Raw genomic sequence first — 14,005 nt, 5'->3', positions numbered from 1 at the left:
CACCCCTAGCTCCTCTGGCTCCTGGGTCCTCCCTGCTCCCCCAGTTCCCAGCTCCACCCCATTCCCAGCTCCTCCTTGCTTCCAGCTCCCCCAGTTCCCAGCTACTCTCCACTCCCAGCTTCTCCCCACTCCCAGTTCCCCCTCACTCCCAGCTCCTCCCTGCTCCCAGTTCCTCTGTCTCCCAGCTCCTCCATGCTCTCAGCTCCTGTGGCTCCCAGCTCCTCCCACTCTGGTCCTCTCTCCCCCTTTCCCCCTCCTCCCTTGTCACTCCTTCTGTCCTGTTTGCCTCCTGCTCCACTCACTCTGAGCCCCAGGATTGGGGGGGGGGGTGAATGGCTCTTCCTCCTGGGCACCTTTTTGCCCAGGGGACCCTAGGACCCTGACAGCTAAGCCCAGGGTCATCTTGGCTGTGTGACCTCAGCAGGTCCCACCCTCCCGGGCCTTGGTTTCCCCTTGAATAAAATAATGGCCCACTGGCCTTAAAGTACCCCCCAGGTCCCATACGCTGCGGTTCTGGGGAACCCCTGCCTGGCCCAGCTCTGTGCATGGAGGGTAGGGCCCCACTGGGCCTGAGGAGGGCGGGCCTTGAAGCAGGGTGGGCCCCTCCAGGACCGCTGTCCCCACAGGCCCGACCACCACTTCCTGGAAGCCATCTGCTGCTTCCCCATGGTCTACTACATGGAGGGCTCTGTGGACAAGTAAGGCGTGGCCGGCCGAGGCTCGTGGGGGCTCCACACCCACCCCTCCCCTCCTCTTCCAAAGTCTGGGGTGACCCCGACCGCAGGTGGGGTGGGGGGCTGAGGTCCTCCTGCCTTCTGACCAAATCCCGGGGGCCTGTGGGTGGGGAGTGGGCCGCATCCTCAGCCACGGGCCCCCGGTCCCGCCACCAGCCTGGACAGCCTGCTGCAGTGCGGCATCATCTATGCGGACAACCTGGTGGTGGTGGACAAGGAGAGCACCATGAGCGCCGAGGAGGACTACATGGCGGACGCCAAGACCATCGTCAACGTGCAGACCATGTTCCGGTGCGTCCAGTGTCCGGGGCTCGGCTCCAAACCACCCCACAGCCACGACCACGGGCCCTCGCCCTGAGACCCCCACAGCCACGACCACGGGCCCCCGCCCTGAGACCCCACAGCCACGACCACGGGCCCCCGCCCTGAGACCCCCACAGCTATGACCACAAGCCCCCACCCTGAAACCCCCACAACCACAGCCATGACCACGGGACCCTGCCCTGAGACCCCCACAGCCGTGGACTCTGCCCAGAGACCCCCACAGCCACGACCACAAGCCCTCCACCCTGAGAGTCCCACAGCCATGACCATGGGACCCTGCCCTGAGACCCCCATAGCCAAGACAGTGGGCCCTGCCCTGAGACCCCCCCACAGCCATGGGACCCCGCCCTGAGACCCCCACAGCCACCATGGGCCCCGCCCTGAGCCGCCTGCCTCCCCTAGGCTCTTCCCCAGCCTCAGCATCACCACGGAGCTCACCCACCCTTCCAACATGCGCTTCATGCAGTTCCGCGCCAAGGACAGCTACTCTCTGGCTCTTTCCAAACTAGAAAAGGTGAGCAGCCCTGCCCCGTGCCAGCTGCCACCCCAGAATCCCAGAAAGAGCGGGAGAAAGGGGCTCAGGGGAAAGGGGGCCAGTGCCATGGGAGGCTGGGCTCCTGCCCCCTCCTGCTGGGGAACTCAGGAGATGGTGTGGGGGGCCCAGCATGGACAGGGTGCTCTTGATGGTGGAGCCAGGAGACGGAGGCAGGGCGTTTCCCTGACCGCGTGTGAGGCACTGGGAATGTGGCCCGTAGCAGCCTTCCATCTCCCTGAGCAGGGACCAGGCCTGGCCGTGTCTGGAGGCCAAGGCCATCTGTCCTGGCATGGTCAGTTGGTCAGAACTCCCGTGGGGAGCCCTCAGATTGGTGGTTCCACATAGGTTGGCCAGTAGCTCTTAGTACAGATAATGCACACGGCTGCACCATTCCAGACTCCTCCACTGCCCCGGCCACTACGCCCAACCTTGAAACAGGTTCAGTATAACCACTGCCTCCTTGTATTGACAAGGGACCGAGGGCCTGAGAGGGAAGGGGCCTGCCCCGGATCGCACAGTGGAGCAAGTGGCTTAGCTGGAATTGGCTTTCTGCCCTTGGAGCTCCATGAAGGGCACCACCCAGGGTCAGGTGTGGAACCCAGGGGCATAGGCACGCAGGGCTGCAGAGGGCACGGCCACTGTTGCTGTTGCCTTGATGTCTGGCTGACCCCAGCCCCACCACATTCCCCACCTGCTCAAGCTGGGACAGCACCACCTTGTCCACACGGGGGCCGGTGCCCAGGCAGCCCTAGGCTGAGAGCAGGGAGCAGGCACCTTGGTCAGCAGCAGCAATGCTGTCTGCTCTACACGAACCCCGAGCTCACCAGTCTGGGCTGAAGTCCTCATCGGCGAGCTGCTGGGGCCTGCGTGGCTGCAGGATTGTGACACCGTGGAGGATCTACTGAGCCAGGCCCGGCCTGACCACCAACACCAGGCAGAGGACACACACGGGCACTCCCTGCGACACGGACATGGCTTTGTCCCACCTGAACCCGATGGAGAGTGAAAGTGTGTTCCGGCCAGCCGTCGACCAAGAGCCCATAGGGATCCTGGAGTCAGTTCTGCCCCAGAGAAGCGAGAGGAGGCCGGGCTGGGCAGCCACCAGGTCAACAGGGGCTTCTGCCTTAGAGATGCCAGCCTGAGGCGTAGGGGGATGCTCGGGCAGCTGGTCTCAGCACAGGAGAGGGCTCTGTCTGCACTGCCCGCCGCCCAAGCCCACCCTGGAGCCTGCCCTGCCCGGCGTCGGGAGCTCCTGGCCCCAGCCCCCGGCTCAGCTGGCAGAGGGGTGTGCTCTGCAGCTCGAACCACGGAAGGGGAGGAAGTTCACAGGATTCTGTGTTCGGGTGCCGGGCCGCTCCCTAGGGCTGGGAGGACTCTCCGGATCTGGAAGACCAAGTCTGACCCAGTGTGGACAGCGATGCTGCCGTGGAGTTGGGGTCAAGGCAGTCATCCTGGCGCGGCTCCTCCGGCCTCAGCCTTGCACCTCTCTGTCCCACAAGGTGGCTTGAAGTTTGGGTCAGCAAGCACGCAGCCAACACGTTCCTGCCCGCCTTCCCGCCAGGCAGCCATCGCCAATCACCCACGCTCCGCCCCGCCGTGGGGCCCACCTCTTTCCCCAGCTTCGCCTCCACTGGGGCTCTGTGTTGCCGGGGCGGGTGCGGCCAGCTCTCCATCTCAGAGCAGTGAACAGTCCTGGGCTCCAGCTCCAGTCATGCGATTCCATGGCAGTTGTGTGATAGGGACCAAGGAGAAGTCAGGACGTCAGCAAAGCCTCTGGAAGCAGCCGTGAGCTCCTCTGGGCTGACATGGTGCTGGGGTCCATATGGGGCAGATGCCCTGGGCCCTGGGCAGGGCCAGGCATATACAGAGACGTGGAGCCGAGGGAGGAGAGGGCGCCGTGGACCACCTGACCCATCGCCCTCTGCAGAGGCTGGGATCCGCCTCCCCAGCATGCAAGGAGCCAGTAGAAGGCACCAGGGGTTGCTGCTTCTCCAGCCTGGGTGGCCTTGGCCCCAGATCCCCCGTGGGTCTCTCTGACAGGCCAGCATACGGTGACCTGCTTCCAACAGGGACACCTGTGGCAGCTTCAGACCCTTATTTAAAAGACATTAATGCCAATTTATTATAAAAATGTACATGTATTTTACTTCAAAGAATACTGAAAGTAAAAAAAAAAATTGAAGAAAAGTTACCCCAAATCCCTGCAGCCAACATCTTCTACATCCAGGCCCAGTGGAAGGATAAAGACAGGATTCCAGGCACGACTCCAGAAGGAAAAAGGGAGGAGGTGGAGATGGCATACACGACCGTCAGTGAGATGCTCTGCCAGGTGCAGCGGCTCATGCCTGTAATCCCAGCACTTTTAGAGGCTGAAGCAGGAAGATCGCTTGAGGCCAGAAGTTCGAGACCAGCCCAGGCAACATAGCAAGTCCCCATCTATACAAAAAATTTAATGGCTGGGGGTGGTGGCTCATGCCTGTAATCCCAGCACTTTGGGAGGCTAAGGCGGACGGATCACCTGAGGTCAGGAGTTCGAGACCAGGCTGGCCAACATGGAGAAACCTGTCTCTACTAAAGACACAAAAATTAGCCGGGTGTGGTGGAGGGCGCCTGTAACTCCAGCTACTTGGGAGGCTAGGGCAGGAGAATTGCTTGAACCCGGGATGCAGAGGTTGCAGTGAGCCGAGATTGTGCCACTGCACTCCAGGCTGGGCGACAGAGCGAGACCCTGTCTCAAAAAAACAAAGCAAAAAAATGAAACTATTATTAAGGATGCTGCCGGTGGGGTGATATGCATCTCCCCTTAAGGGCTGGCTCCGGAAGGCTCTCAGAGCCCCGGTGTGAGAGAGGAGTCTCTCCCCTGAGGCCCACCTCCCCTGCCGTCCACCTCCCCTGGTCTCCAGCACCCAGGACTCCTCCACCACTTCATTGCTTTCACACGGTCAGCCTGTGTGATCTCTCCTCCTCACCAGGAGCCTTCCTTCAGGCTGGCTCTGCCCATCCCGGGGCTGCACGGTGCCTGTCCTGCTCCCTCTGACCGGGGTCTCGTGCTCAGGAAGGGCTCATCCGCTCCTGTGTGCTCCTGTCTTCACTGTCACTTGTGAATGGCACCCGCTCAGCCCCTGCTGAAGCCCTCCTGTCCAGAAAGCAGGAGGAAATCTCTGGAAGGTCCTGAAACGTCCAGCTTTTTCTTTCCTTCCACGTCTCTCTCTGGCCCTGTCGTGGTTCTTGTTTCCTGTTTAGCATTGTTCTGAGTAAAGGAAAATTAAAATTGCAAGTTGTTCTGGAATTTCACGTTCGTCTCTGCGAAGTACGGCTGGAATTCCGGATGCAAATCACCGTGACTGCAAACTCACACGCCCGTCGCAGCTCATCGCACCTGGTTCTCGCCCCAAGAGCGGAAACGCCGCACGAAACTAATTCCACTGTTTCTCACGCCCCGGCCTTCCCGCCGGCCACTGATGAGTAAGGGCGAACCCGGAGGAAAAGGGGCTTCTGCCTGCTTGTCCTGTCGCTGTCGTGTCTTTTACCTGTGAATTGAGTTTTGGTTCCAGGGGGAAGTGTGGCCTCCGTGGGCGCACACGCCTGCCTGTGCACACTTGCTTGGAGGCCGAGCTCCAGGGTTGGGGCCCTCCGCTGAAGAATGGCCCGAGAGTTGGCCACGGCCGAGTCCGGAGCCCGTGGATGTACCGCCTCACATGACAGAAGGGCCTCTGCGGATGGGATTAAGTCACGGGCCTCGAGACGGGAGGTCCTCCTGGAGCATCCGGCAGGTTCACGCCTTCAGGGTCCTTCTAGGGAGAGGCCAGAGGTCCCCGCCCGGTGGGAAGAAGCTGCACGGCCAGCTCAGAAGAGGGAAGAGGGAGCCATGAGCCAAGGCAGGCGGCCTCCAGGAGCTGGAAAAGGCAAGAGAAGGAGGCCCCCAGGCCTCCAGAGGGAGCGGGGCCCTGCCCAGGCCTGGATCCAGCCTGAGACACCTCAAACTCCCGACTCCAGAAACGGGAGAGAGGAGACAGGTGTCGTTTTAGCTGCTAAGTTTGCGGTCATTTGTTACGGGAGCCCCAGGAAACTCAGTGGGTCCATTGCGAGCCTGGAGCACGGGGACGGGGAGGCCAAGGACAGCAGGGAGCCCGATGCTTGCTCCTCCTCAGCCCAGACTCCACACGCCCTCCGGCACCACTTACAAAACACCGGGGCAGGAGAGGATTATCAGGAGGATTTGGAATTTCGGGATGGCAAGAGCAGGGCGCTTGACCAAGCGCAGTGCCCATGGCAGCCGCCGGGAGTCCACCTTCTCATCAGAGCCCCACATCACTCCTCCCGGGCTCTGGCCCTGAGTGTGTCTGGGAAGATAAAGCTGGTTCAGGCCTGCTGGTGTATGCACACATGCAGACACACACTGTGTACACGTGGGCGCACACACCATGCACAAATGTGCACACAGGTATCATGCACACATGTACGGTGCACACACAGTGCCCTCGCCCCCGTGGCTGCCGTGCCACTGGAGGGACCTCGGCACCAGCCCATCTGAGGCCCCTCCTTTCCCACAGAGGGAGCGAGAGAATGGCTCCAACCTGGCCTTCATGTTCCGCCTGCCGTTCGCTGCCGGCCGCGTCTTCAGCATCAGCATGTTGGACACGCTGCTCTACCAGGTCAGCGGGGAAGCGGCAGCAGGAGGGCGGCGCCTGGGTGGGACCCCCGTCATGCCCTCGGCTCTTCAGCCTGGTCCCTGTTCTGAATGATAGGACTCCCTCTGAATGACCTTCCCTGGATTCCAAGGAGACGTCTGGGCCCTGTCCTTGCCCCAGGGATTTCTGGGCCCTTTTTGACCTATGGGTGCCTGGCAAGGGAGTTTTCTTAGAAAAGGCCTCCCAGAACTCTGCCTGTGGGTCATGTGGTGCTTGGGGACCTGGTGGCTCTGTGTGTGTGTATGCATGAGGGGCGGCGAGCCCGTGGCTGGTGGGGTATGGACCTGCGTCCCACGCCCGTGCCCACGCACCTCACTGTGGCTCCCTCCCTCCCTCCCTCCCTCCCTGGCCAGTCCTTCGTGAAGGACTACATGATCACCATCACCCGGCTGCTGCTGGGCCTGGACACCACGCCGGGCTCGGGGTACCTCTGTGCCGTAAGTGCCCCTGGCTGGGCCGGGCTGGGGGCGTGCTGGGCTGTCCCAAGTGGGTGGATGGGCACCTGCCCCTGATTCACGGTGGCCAGGAGGCTCTGGGTGCCGCCACCTGCCCCAGCCAACTCAGGGCTCCCACCCTGCAGATGAAAATCACCGAGGGCGACCTGTGGATCCGCACGTACGGCCGCCTCTTCCAGAAGCTCTGCTCCTCCAGCGCCGAGATCCCCATTGGCATCTACCGGACAGAGAGCCACGTCTTCTCCACCTCGGAGGTTCTGGGGCAGCCTGGGGGCTGGGACTGTGGCAGCCCCTGTCCTGTGTGACCCACAGCATCCCCACCTTCAGTGTCGGGGACCTGGGCTAGATCAGCTTTGCTATTGCTGGCAGCTCCTTCCGTCTGGTCCGTGTGCCCACGTGTAGCGCTTCCAGCTGGAGCAGCCATGACCCCTACCGGGGGCAGAGAGGCTCAGGGGAGGCTTCAGGAAGAATACGGGCAGCCCCTGTGCTGCAGTCCACACAGCAGCAGGCACCGTGCCCACCAGCCCTAAGCATGTTCCGTGCAGACCCCAGGCTGAGGCGGCGTGGGGGGCAGGGGTGCGCCCGCAGGTCCCAGACTGCGCCTGTTTCCTTTGCAGCCCCACGACCTCAGAGCCCAGGTAAGCAACCCCTCCGTGCCCACGCAGCTTCTGCGGAGCACCAGAACATCGCAGCTTCACATGGAGAAGCCTGCCAGGCCCCACCCACCCACAGGGCCCTGGGAAAGCCGAGGCAGGAGCGGGTCCCATGGATGTGTCGGCCCCAGCACGGCTCAGAGAAGGCTGTTGACAGTCACTCCCTCCTGCACTGGTGGTGGGGAAGCTGAGGCCTGGGGGGAGTAGCCTGTGAGTTTGGACACCAGGTGCACCCCCGCCCCCTCCCAGGCCCCACCAAGGCAGGCAGCCCCCATGCCCATCTGGCCTGACCATCCAGCCCCCAGCCTCCCAGGCCTTTCTGAAGGTGCCACCCCGGTGGGGAGCCTACCTCTTCCCAGCACCCCACGACCCACAGGCTCTGGCACCCCACATTCCCCAGGTTCGGGGCCTCCAAAGGGTGTGTTTGCAAGAGGGATCAGGGCTCATCTGCAGATGGAGAAATTGACACGCAGAGGGGGTGACCTCTCAGGGCAAGGCCAGGATGTGCTGGGGTCCAGATGCGTCCCAGGCCGGACCCACAGAAATAAGGGCTCAGAGAGGTGAAGGGAGCTGCCCTCAGCAGCCTGGCGAATCCCTTGACCAGGCCCGGGCAGGGTGGATGGCCCGGCGATCTGTGCTCAGGAGGAAACCAGGCACATGCACCCTGGGGTCTGTCGTCATCCTCTTCCCTAACATCCCCAGCTGCTCCCACGCAGGCCCCAAGCCGCAGAGCCCACACCTCTTCCTAAGCCCCTGCCCCAAAGCCCACGACCCTCCCGGCAGCCTCACCCCTCCCCGCCCTGCCCAGTCCCAGATCTCGGTGAACGTGGAGGACTGTGAGGACACACGGGAAGTGAAGGGGCCCTGGGGCTCCCACGCTGGCACCGGAGGCAGCTCCCAGGGCCGCCACACGGGCGGCGGTGACCCCACAGAGCACCCGCTGCTACGGCGCAAGAGTCTGCAGTGGGCCCGGAGGCTGAGCCGCAAGGCGCCCAAGCAGGCGGGCCGGGCGGCGGCCACGGAGTGGATCAGCCAGCAGCGCCTCAGCCTGTACCGGCGCTCTGAGCGCCAGGAGCTCTCCGAGCTGGTGAAGAACCGCATGAAGCACCTGGGGCTGCCCACCACCGGCTACGGTAAGGGCACACGGCGTGGGTGGGGGCCGGACGGACAGACTGGGCCAGGGTCGGGCCACAGCCAAGAACAGTCGGCCACGGCATCCCGGGGCCCGGGCCGTCCTCCTGTCTGTCATCTGTCATCTGTCTGTCTGTCAGCCTTTCTGGCCACCCTCTGCCTGCCTCTACTGTGGGGCCAGCTGTGGGCACCACCACGGCCCAGCAGAGGCCCCGTGCAGAGGAGGGAAGTGGCCATGGCCCACCCTGGTGCTGGGAGGCCACAGGACCCTTGGGCATCCCTGGTGTGAGCCCCGTAGGGAGGCGCTCGCTTCCACTGCCCTGGGGCCTCAGTTTCCCTCTCTGCCAAATTAGAGACAGGAGCTGGCTGAGTCCTTTGGCCAGGGGAGGCAGCTGTGGGGTGGAGAGGGCCAGGCTGGGCTCCCCAAGTCGAGGGCATCAGCTAGAGTTGGGCCAGCCAGCTGCAGCCAGGCCTGCTGGACAGCGGATACCCAGGGTCCCTGAGTTCTCGCAGAGAACAAGACTGGTGGGGACCCCCTCCCAGAGCCCCCAGCCCTCCCAGCAGCCAGGGTAGGGGGGAGACTTTGGGGGGACGGCTGGGAGAAAGGCCCATGCCAGGACATGCCTCTGTCCACCATGGGCCTGTTGCCACTCCCATGGCACAGCCCCCTCCTGCCGCTTCAGGGAGCCCGGCGTCCGTCTTCAGCAACAGATCCGTGCAGCCCCCTCTCTCTGCGCCTTGTGGTGGGAAGTGTTCTTGGGCTTCAGGGCCCTACATGCCCTGCCTGGCATGGAGAGAAGCTCATCCCCTCCCTCACTGTAGAGATGCTACCTCCGTTGATGAAGCCATGGGCCCCAGCTCCCCAGCACCGGGCTGCTGCCCAGTGACACCCACCCCTGAGCCAGGTTGAGGCTCCACCTTCCCTTTGTTCCATCTCGGGGACTTGCCTGATGCTCAGGGCTGCCTCTGTCCCGTCGGAGTGCCCCGTCTCCCAACCCTGCTTCCTGTGTCTGTCACCTGGGTCGGGGTCTTGAGTCCCCTGAGCAGAGTCAGGAGCTCAGGGCTGGCCCAGGAGCTGCTCACGGGTGACTGGGCTGGCCTGTGGGCCCGAAGGAGACTCAGAGGCCAGGGTTTGGGGAACAGGTGGCCTGTGAAGACCTTTCCCGGCCCCCAGCCCTGTAGGCGCCGGGGAAGGTGTCCCCCTGTCCCCGCCTTGAAGCTTCCCTCCATCCCCACAGTGTCCCTGTCCCGGGAGGGACTTCACGCCCTTTCAGGTGGGGCTCACGAGGCTGAGGGGAGTGCCCAGCATTCATGTTTGCGGTCCCCTGTGACTGCTGGCAGAGGATGATCCCGCCCGGTCTGGCCACCCCCAGAGCTGGTGCCTGCCTCTGCGACCGCTGCCTGCCCCCAGAGCTTGGCAAGGAAGGAGCAACTGCCTTTCTGGTGACCGACTCGCTTCTGGTGGCCGGCACGGGCTGCAGGTCCAGGGGTGGCCGGCCTCCCGTGCAGCTGCCCCTGCACCCGCCCGCTGTGCCGGCCGCCCGCACCTCGCTTGCTGACATTCTCTCTCTCTCTGTTTCTGTCTGTGCCTCTTTCTGTGTGTTCTGTAGAGGACGTAGCAAATTTAACAGCCAGTGATGTCATGAATCGGGTAAACCTGGGATATTTGCAAGGTAATTCTGCCCTGGCGGGTGCCGACCGCTGCACAACGGGGCTCGCCAACCCTTCACCGCCGGCAGCCTTGCCGCGCCGTCCCGGCCAGGCAGGTGGACGGGAGCTGTGAGAGCACGTCCCAGGTGTCAGCCCAGGCGGCCCTGTTGGGCAAGGCCTCGCATGCCGACAGAGCGTCCCCTGGCTGGGCGTCGAGGACGGGCCTGAGGCTGAGGTCCGGTGCTTGTGCTGGTCAAGGTGCTGTTGGCCGCCAGGCAGAGTGGCCACTGCCCAGCGCTCGGGCTCACCCTGGTGCTGCTGCTCCTGCTTTGCTGTTTACGCTGAGCTCCGATGGGACCGGTGGGCCACCCTGGCCTGCAGCCAGCCCTTCCCTGTTGCCGGCCCCACGAGCAGTCTGAGGACCCTAAGCTCCTCTGCTCTCAGGAAGCACCCAGAGGGTCCCGAGCCAGGGCCCCGGGAAGAGCTCGGTGAAGCCTGGGCTGGATGCAGGGGTGGGGACTCCAAGCCACGAGGAGTAGGCAGGCTTTATGGCTGCCCAGGCCAGGTGGATGGTGACCTTCGTCCCCCAGCTGGGGCTCCACGAGGGGATTCTTCCTGCTCGGCTCGGGCAGAGCCGCTCCACACCCCGTTTCCTCCAAGAACATGCTGTGCCCCATCAGTGCTCAGAGCAGAGTCCGGGCCAGGGTGCTCCCAGGGGTCCTGGCAGCCTCAGGGGAGCTCAGAGCCTGCCCCCGCTGCCACACCTCCCTACAGGGTAACCCAGGAGCTTGAAGGGCCTCCTGAGCCAGGACGGGTGTTAGCTCGGGAGGGACCTGTTTGCCACAATGCCCTTGCACCCGGAGGCAGGGCCAGGCCTGGGGCAGCCACGGAAGTAAAGCGTCGGCCTCTCCTGGCTCCGTGCTTTTCCCCACGATGGCGCTCATGGAAGACCCTCGCTCTGCCGGGCACTGTGGTGCTCGGACCTGCAGCTAGCGGCCTTCATGAGTGGGATGCCTGCGTCGCCCGCTCCCCTCACCTGCCAAAGCTTCCTGCGGCTCCCACTGCGGCTCCAGGGCAGGCACGGCCACAGCGGGCTTGGGGGAGCGAGGGCTCACAGGACTCCCGCGGCAGGCATTTCCTGGGCTCGGCCGGCCTACATGCCTGGGAGGGTGACGGTGCCGGGGTTCTGGGGCTGGGGAGCTGCACCCCCATGGTTAGATTCAAGCGGAGCCTAGGCCAAGAGGCAGAACAGAAAGAGTCACACCCTTTGCGGGGAGGGCGGGCAGCATTCTGGGGCCCCTCCAGCGTGCAGCCCCCATCCCACACACACAGCAGGAGGAGGCACCCCAGCCCCGATACTCACACAAATCCCCTCTTCACGCCTTCCTCACAGCTGCCGTGGGGGGAGGCACTAGTTATCCCCAGTTTATAGAGAAGGAAACTGAGGCTCGGGTGGCGGTAGCTCTGGCCTGGCATGGGGGATTCAGGCGGGAGTGACCGTGGATGCCAAGAGCCAGGAGGTCTGGAAGCCTCTGGGGCCTGCAGGGTTAGGAAGCGGGTTGGGGGGCGAGCAGAGCTACCATTGAGGCCTGGAGTGAAGATCGGAGGGTCTGGGTGGAGGAGTCAGGTAGCCCTGGGGACCAGGGGCGAGGTGGCCCTGGCCCAGGACATTCACCAGAAGAGCCAAAGCCAGCCCCTGCCCCACCCCAGGCCCTCAGGCACACCTGCTGCCAGCCTTCACCAAGCACCGTGGACACGCGAAGCTAGTCCTCTGTGACCATCCTGGGCAGCCAGGACCAGTGCCATGTGACTGACCACAACCCAGGCCCTGGCACTGCAGCTGGGGCCTGGCGTCCCCACCCACCCCCTAGCCCAGCCCCAAGAAACACAAAGCCCAGACTGGCTCAGCCCAGTGAGCTCTGCTTACTTCAGAAGCGTGTGGTCCGGGCACCCCAGCGGGAGAAGCTGGGGCCTGGGGCCAGTCTGTGCCTGCCGGAGTGAAACGAGCTGGTGGCCCCTTGTTCTCGGTGTCCCACTGGGTGCTCGTCACAAAGCCAGTCAGGCAGGGGGGCAGGGTCCCAAGAACCTACTAGAGCTGCCCGCACCACCCACTCCCTGTGCCACCTGCCATGCGGCCACCCCAGAAGCGTGTGTGGGCACGAGGGTGGGGAGGATGTGCCTCCCTGCACAGCCTCAGCATGAGGCCCCTGGGCCTCCTCCAAAGGCCTGGGGAAGACCCCAACATGGGTTTTGGGAAAAGAGCAAAACAGGTGTCAGGCCGTCCCATCCCGCAGGTGTGGACACAGGAGCTGGCACCAAATGACCTGCCGCCGTGTGCGAAAGGCCTGAAGCAGAGCTGGTCTCCTGGCCAGAGCTGCCCTGGTCGCCCCCAAGTCCTAGCCTGTGCCCCCGCCACCCTGGCAGCAGCTGTGCTCACACTGTGGGAACTCCGAAGCCCCCACTGCAGAGGGACCAGCATGGCCCCCACCTGGCTGGCCAGCAGCCTCCCCGACTTTTCCCTTCTCAGGGACCAGGGCAGGGCTACCCCAAGGGGAGAGGACGGGCAGAGAGGAGGGAATGGCAGCAGCCAGGGTGGAGGCTCCCTGGGGTCCCCCGTCCTGGGTCACCTTTGTTCTCTGTCCTTGGAGTCCTGGAACAGGAATCCAGGAGCTTCCCGTAGACACCATCAGCTGGATAAACTGAGGCCACAGACCCTTTCCAGCCAGTGAACCCAGGGCCACTGCTGGGATGGTGGCCTCTCCCTCCCTGTGCTTGGCAGGGCTACCCTGCCGGCCCCATGGAGACTGTGAGATGATGGGGGGCTGTTTCTCCAGGACCGTTCTCACCCCGTGGGACACATCCCCACGCCCACCCCATGAGCCGGACGCCAGGCTGTCTCCCATGAGGGGCAGAGGCCATGTTCTCGGAGGGATGAGCTGCGGGGTGGGGGGTGCTCTGGGCTGATGCCACTCAGGACTTCAGTCTGAAGCAAAGGGCTGAGCACAGCGAGTGGGAATGGCCTGTCCAGGCCCGGGGACAGCGGCAGCTGCAGGGCCCTGAGGGAGGGACAGGGCTGAGCAGCCTCTGGAGGCGGGGGTGGGTGTGTGTGGATGTGGAGGACGGCATGCAGGTGTGTATATGAGTGAGTGTGCAGGGGTCTGTGGATACCATAGGTATGGGTTGCTATGAAGATCTGTGCAGACACACAAATGTGTGTGGAATACAGAGGTGAATCTGCAGGTGTGTGGGTGTGTGCACAGGTGTGTGCAGGTGTAGATGAAGGCATGCATGCATGTGAGGTGAACAGACACGTCCCGGTGTCTGCAGGCTGACGTACGTGGCAGGTGTGAGCTGGTGTGTGCAGGTGTGCTCAGTGCCTCTGCTCAGGGCCACCCCTTTGCTGCGATGCCACCTAGCACCAGAGGTGGGTGCGGGTCGGAGCTGGCTCCCAGCTGCCCTCCTGGCTGCCCCCTGCCCTGTGTGGAGATGGGCCAGGGACAGGTGTCGGTCAGGGATGGGCCCTGGCTGGGCTCACCAGGATGAGGTGCTGGAGCAGAATGGTCAGGAAGGCCGGAAAGACTCAGCTCATCCTGGAGCCCCCACACCTCCGGGCCCCTGCGGAGCTGGGAGGGGCAGGGCTGGGGGGTGACGTCTGCCCGGCTGTGTCCTTTGCAGACGAGATGAACGACCACCAGAACACCCTCTCCTACGTCCTCATCAACCCTCCGCCCGACACGAGGCTGGAGCCCAGCGACATTGTGTGAGTAGCACCTGTGGGCTGTGTGGAGACCCCCCCCTGAGCACCAGGTGGGCACTGGGGAGACGAGGCCAC

At 63.8% G+C, this 14,005-nt stretch overlaps 1 protein-coding gene across 13 annotated transcripts in view; it reads left to right on the top strand.

Annotated features, from left to right (window-relative positions):
* Window positions 1-14,005, top strand: part of KCNT1 (potassium sodium-activated channel subfamily T member 1) — a 96,143-nt gene that overhangs the window by 78,593 nt on the left and 3,545 nt on the right. For 11 of the 13 annotated variants that reach the window (XM_034929463.4, XM_057298602.2, XM_034929472.4 and 8 more), the window contains 10 exons: window positions 627-698; window positions 891-1,025; window positions 1,461-1,572; window positions 6,147-6,248; window positions 6,638-6,721; window positions 6,865-6,993; window positions 7,357-7,377; window positions 8,201-8,525; window positions 10,134-10,196; window positions 13,849-13,933. In XM_034929463.4, coding sequence (XP_034785354.2) covers window positions 627-698; window positions 891-1,025; window positions 1,461-1,572; window positions 6,147-6,248; window positions 6,638-6,721; window positions 6,865-6,993; window positions 7,357-7,377; window positions 8,201-8,525; window positions 10,134-10,196; window positions 13,849-13,933 — 1,128 coding nt within the window. The remainder of the gene's footprint in view (window positions 1-626; window positions 699-890; window positions 1,026-1,460; window positions 1,573-6,146; window positions 6,249-6,637; window positions 6,722-6,864; window positions 6,994-7,356; window positions 7,378-8,200; window positions 8,526-10,133; window positions 10,197-13,848; window positions 13,934-14,005) is intronic. The other 2 variants (XM_034929468.4, XM_034929467.4) reach the window with 1 other exon arrangement.

This window comes from Pan paniscus, chromosome 11 (genome assembly GCF_029289425.2).
Source record: "Pan paniscus chromosome 11, NHGRI_mPanPan1-v2.0_pri, whole genome shotgun sequence".
NCBI classification, from domain to species: Eukaryota; Metazoa; Chordata; class Mammalia; order Primates; family Hominidae; genus Pan; species Pan paniscus.
This window is presented reverse-complemented; position numbering and strand designations above follow the sequence as displayed.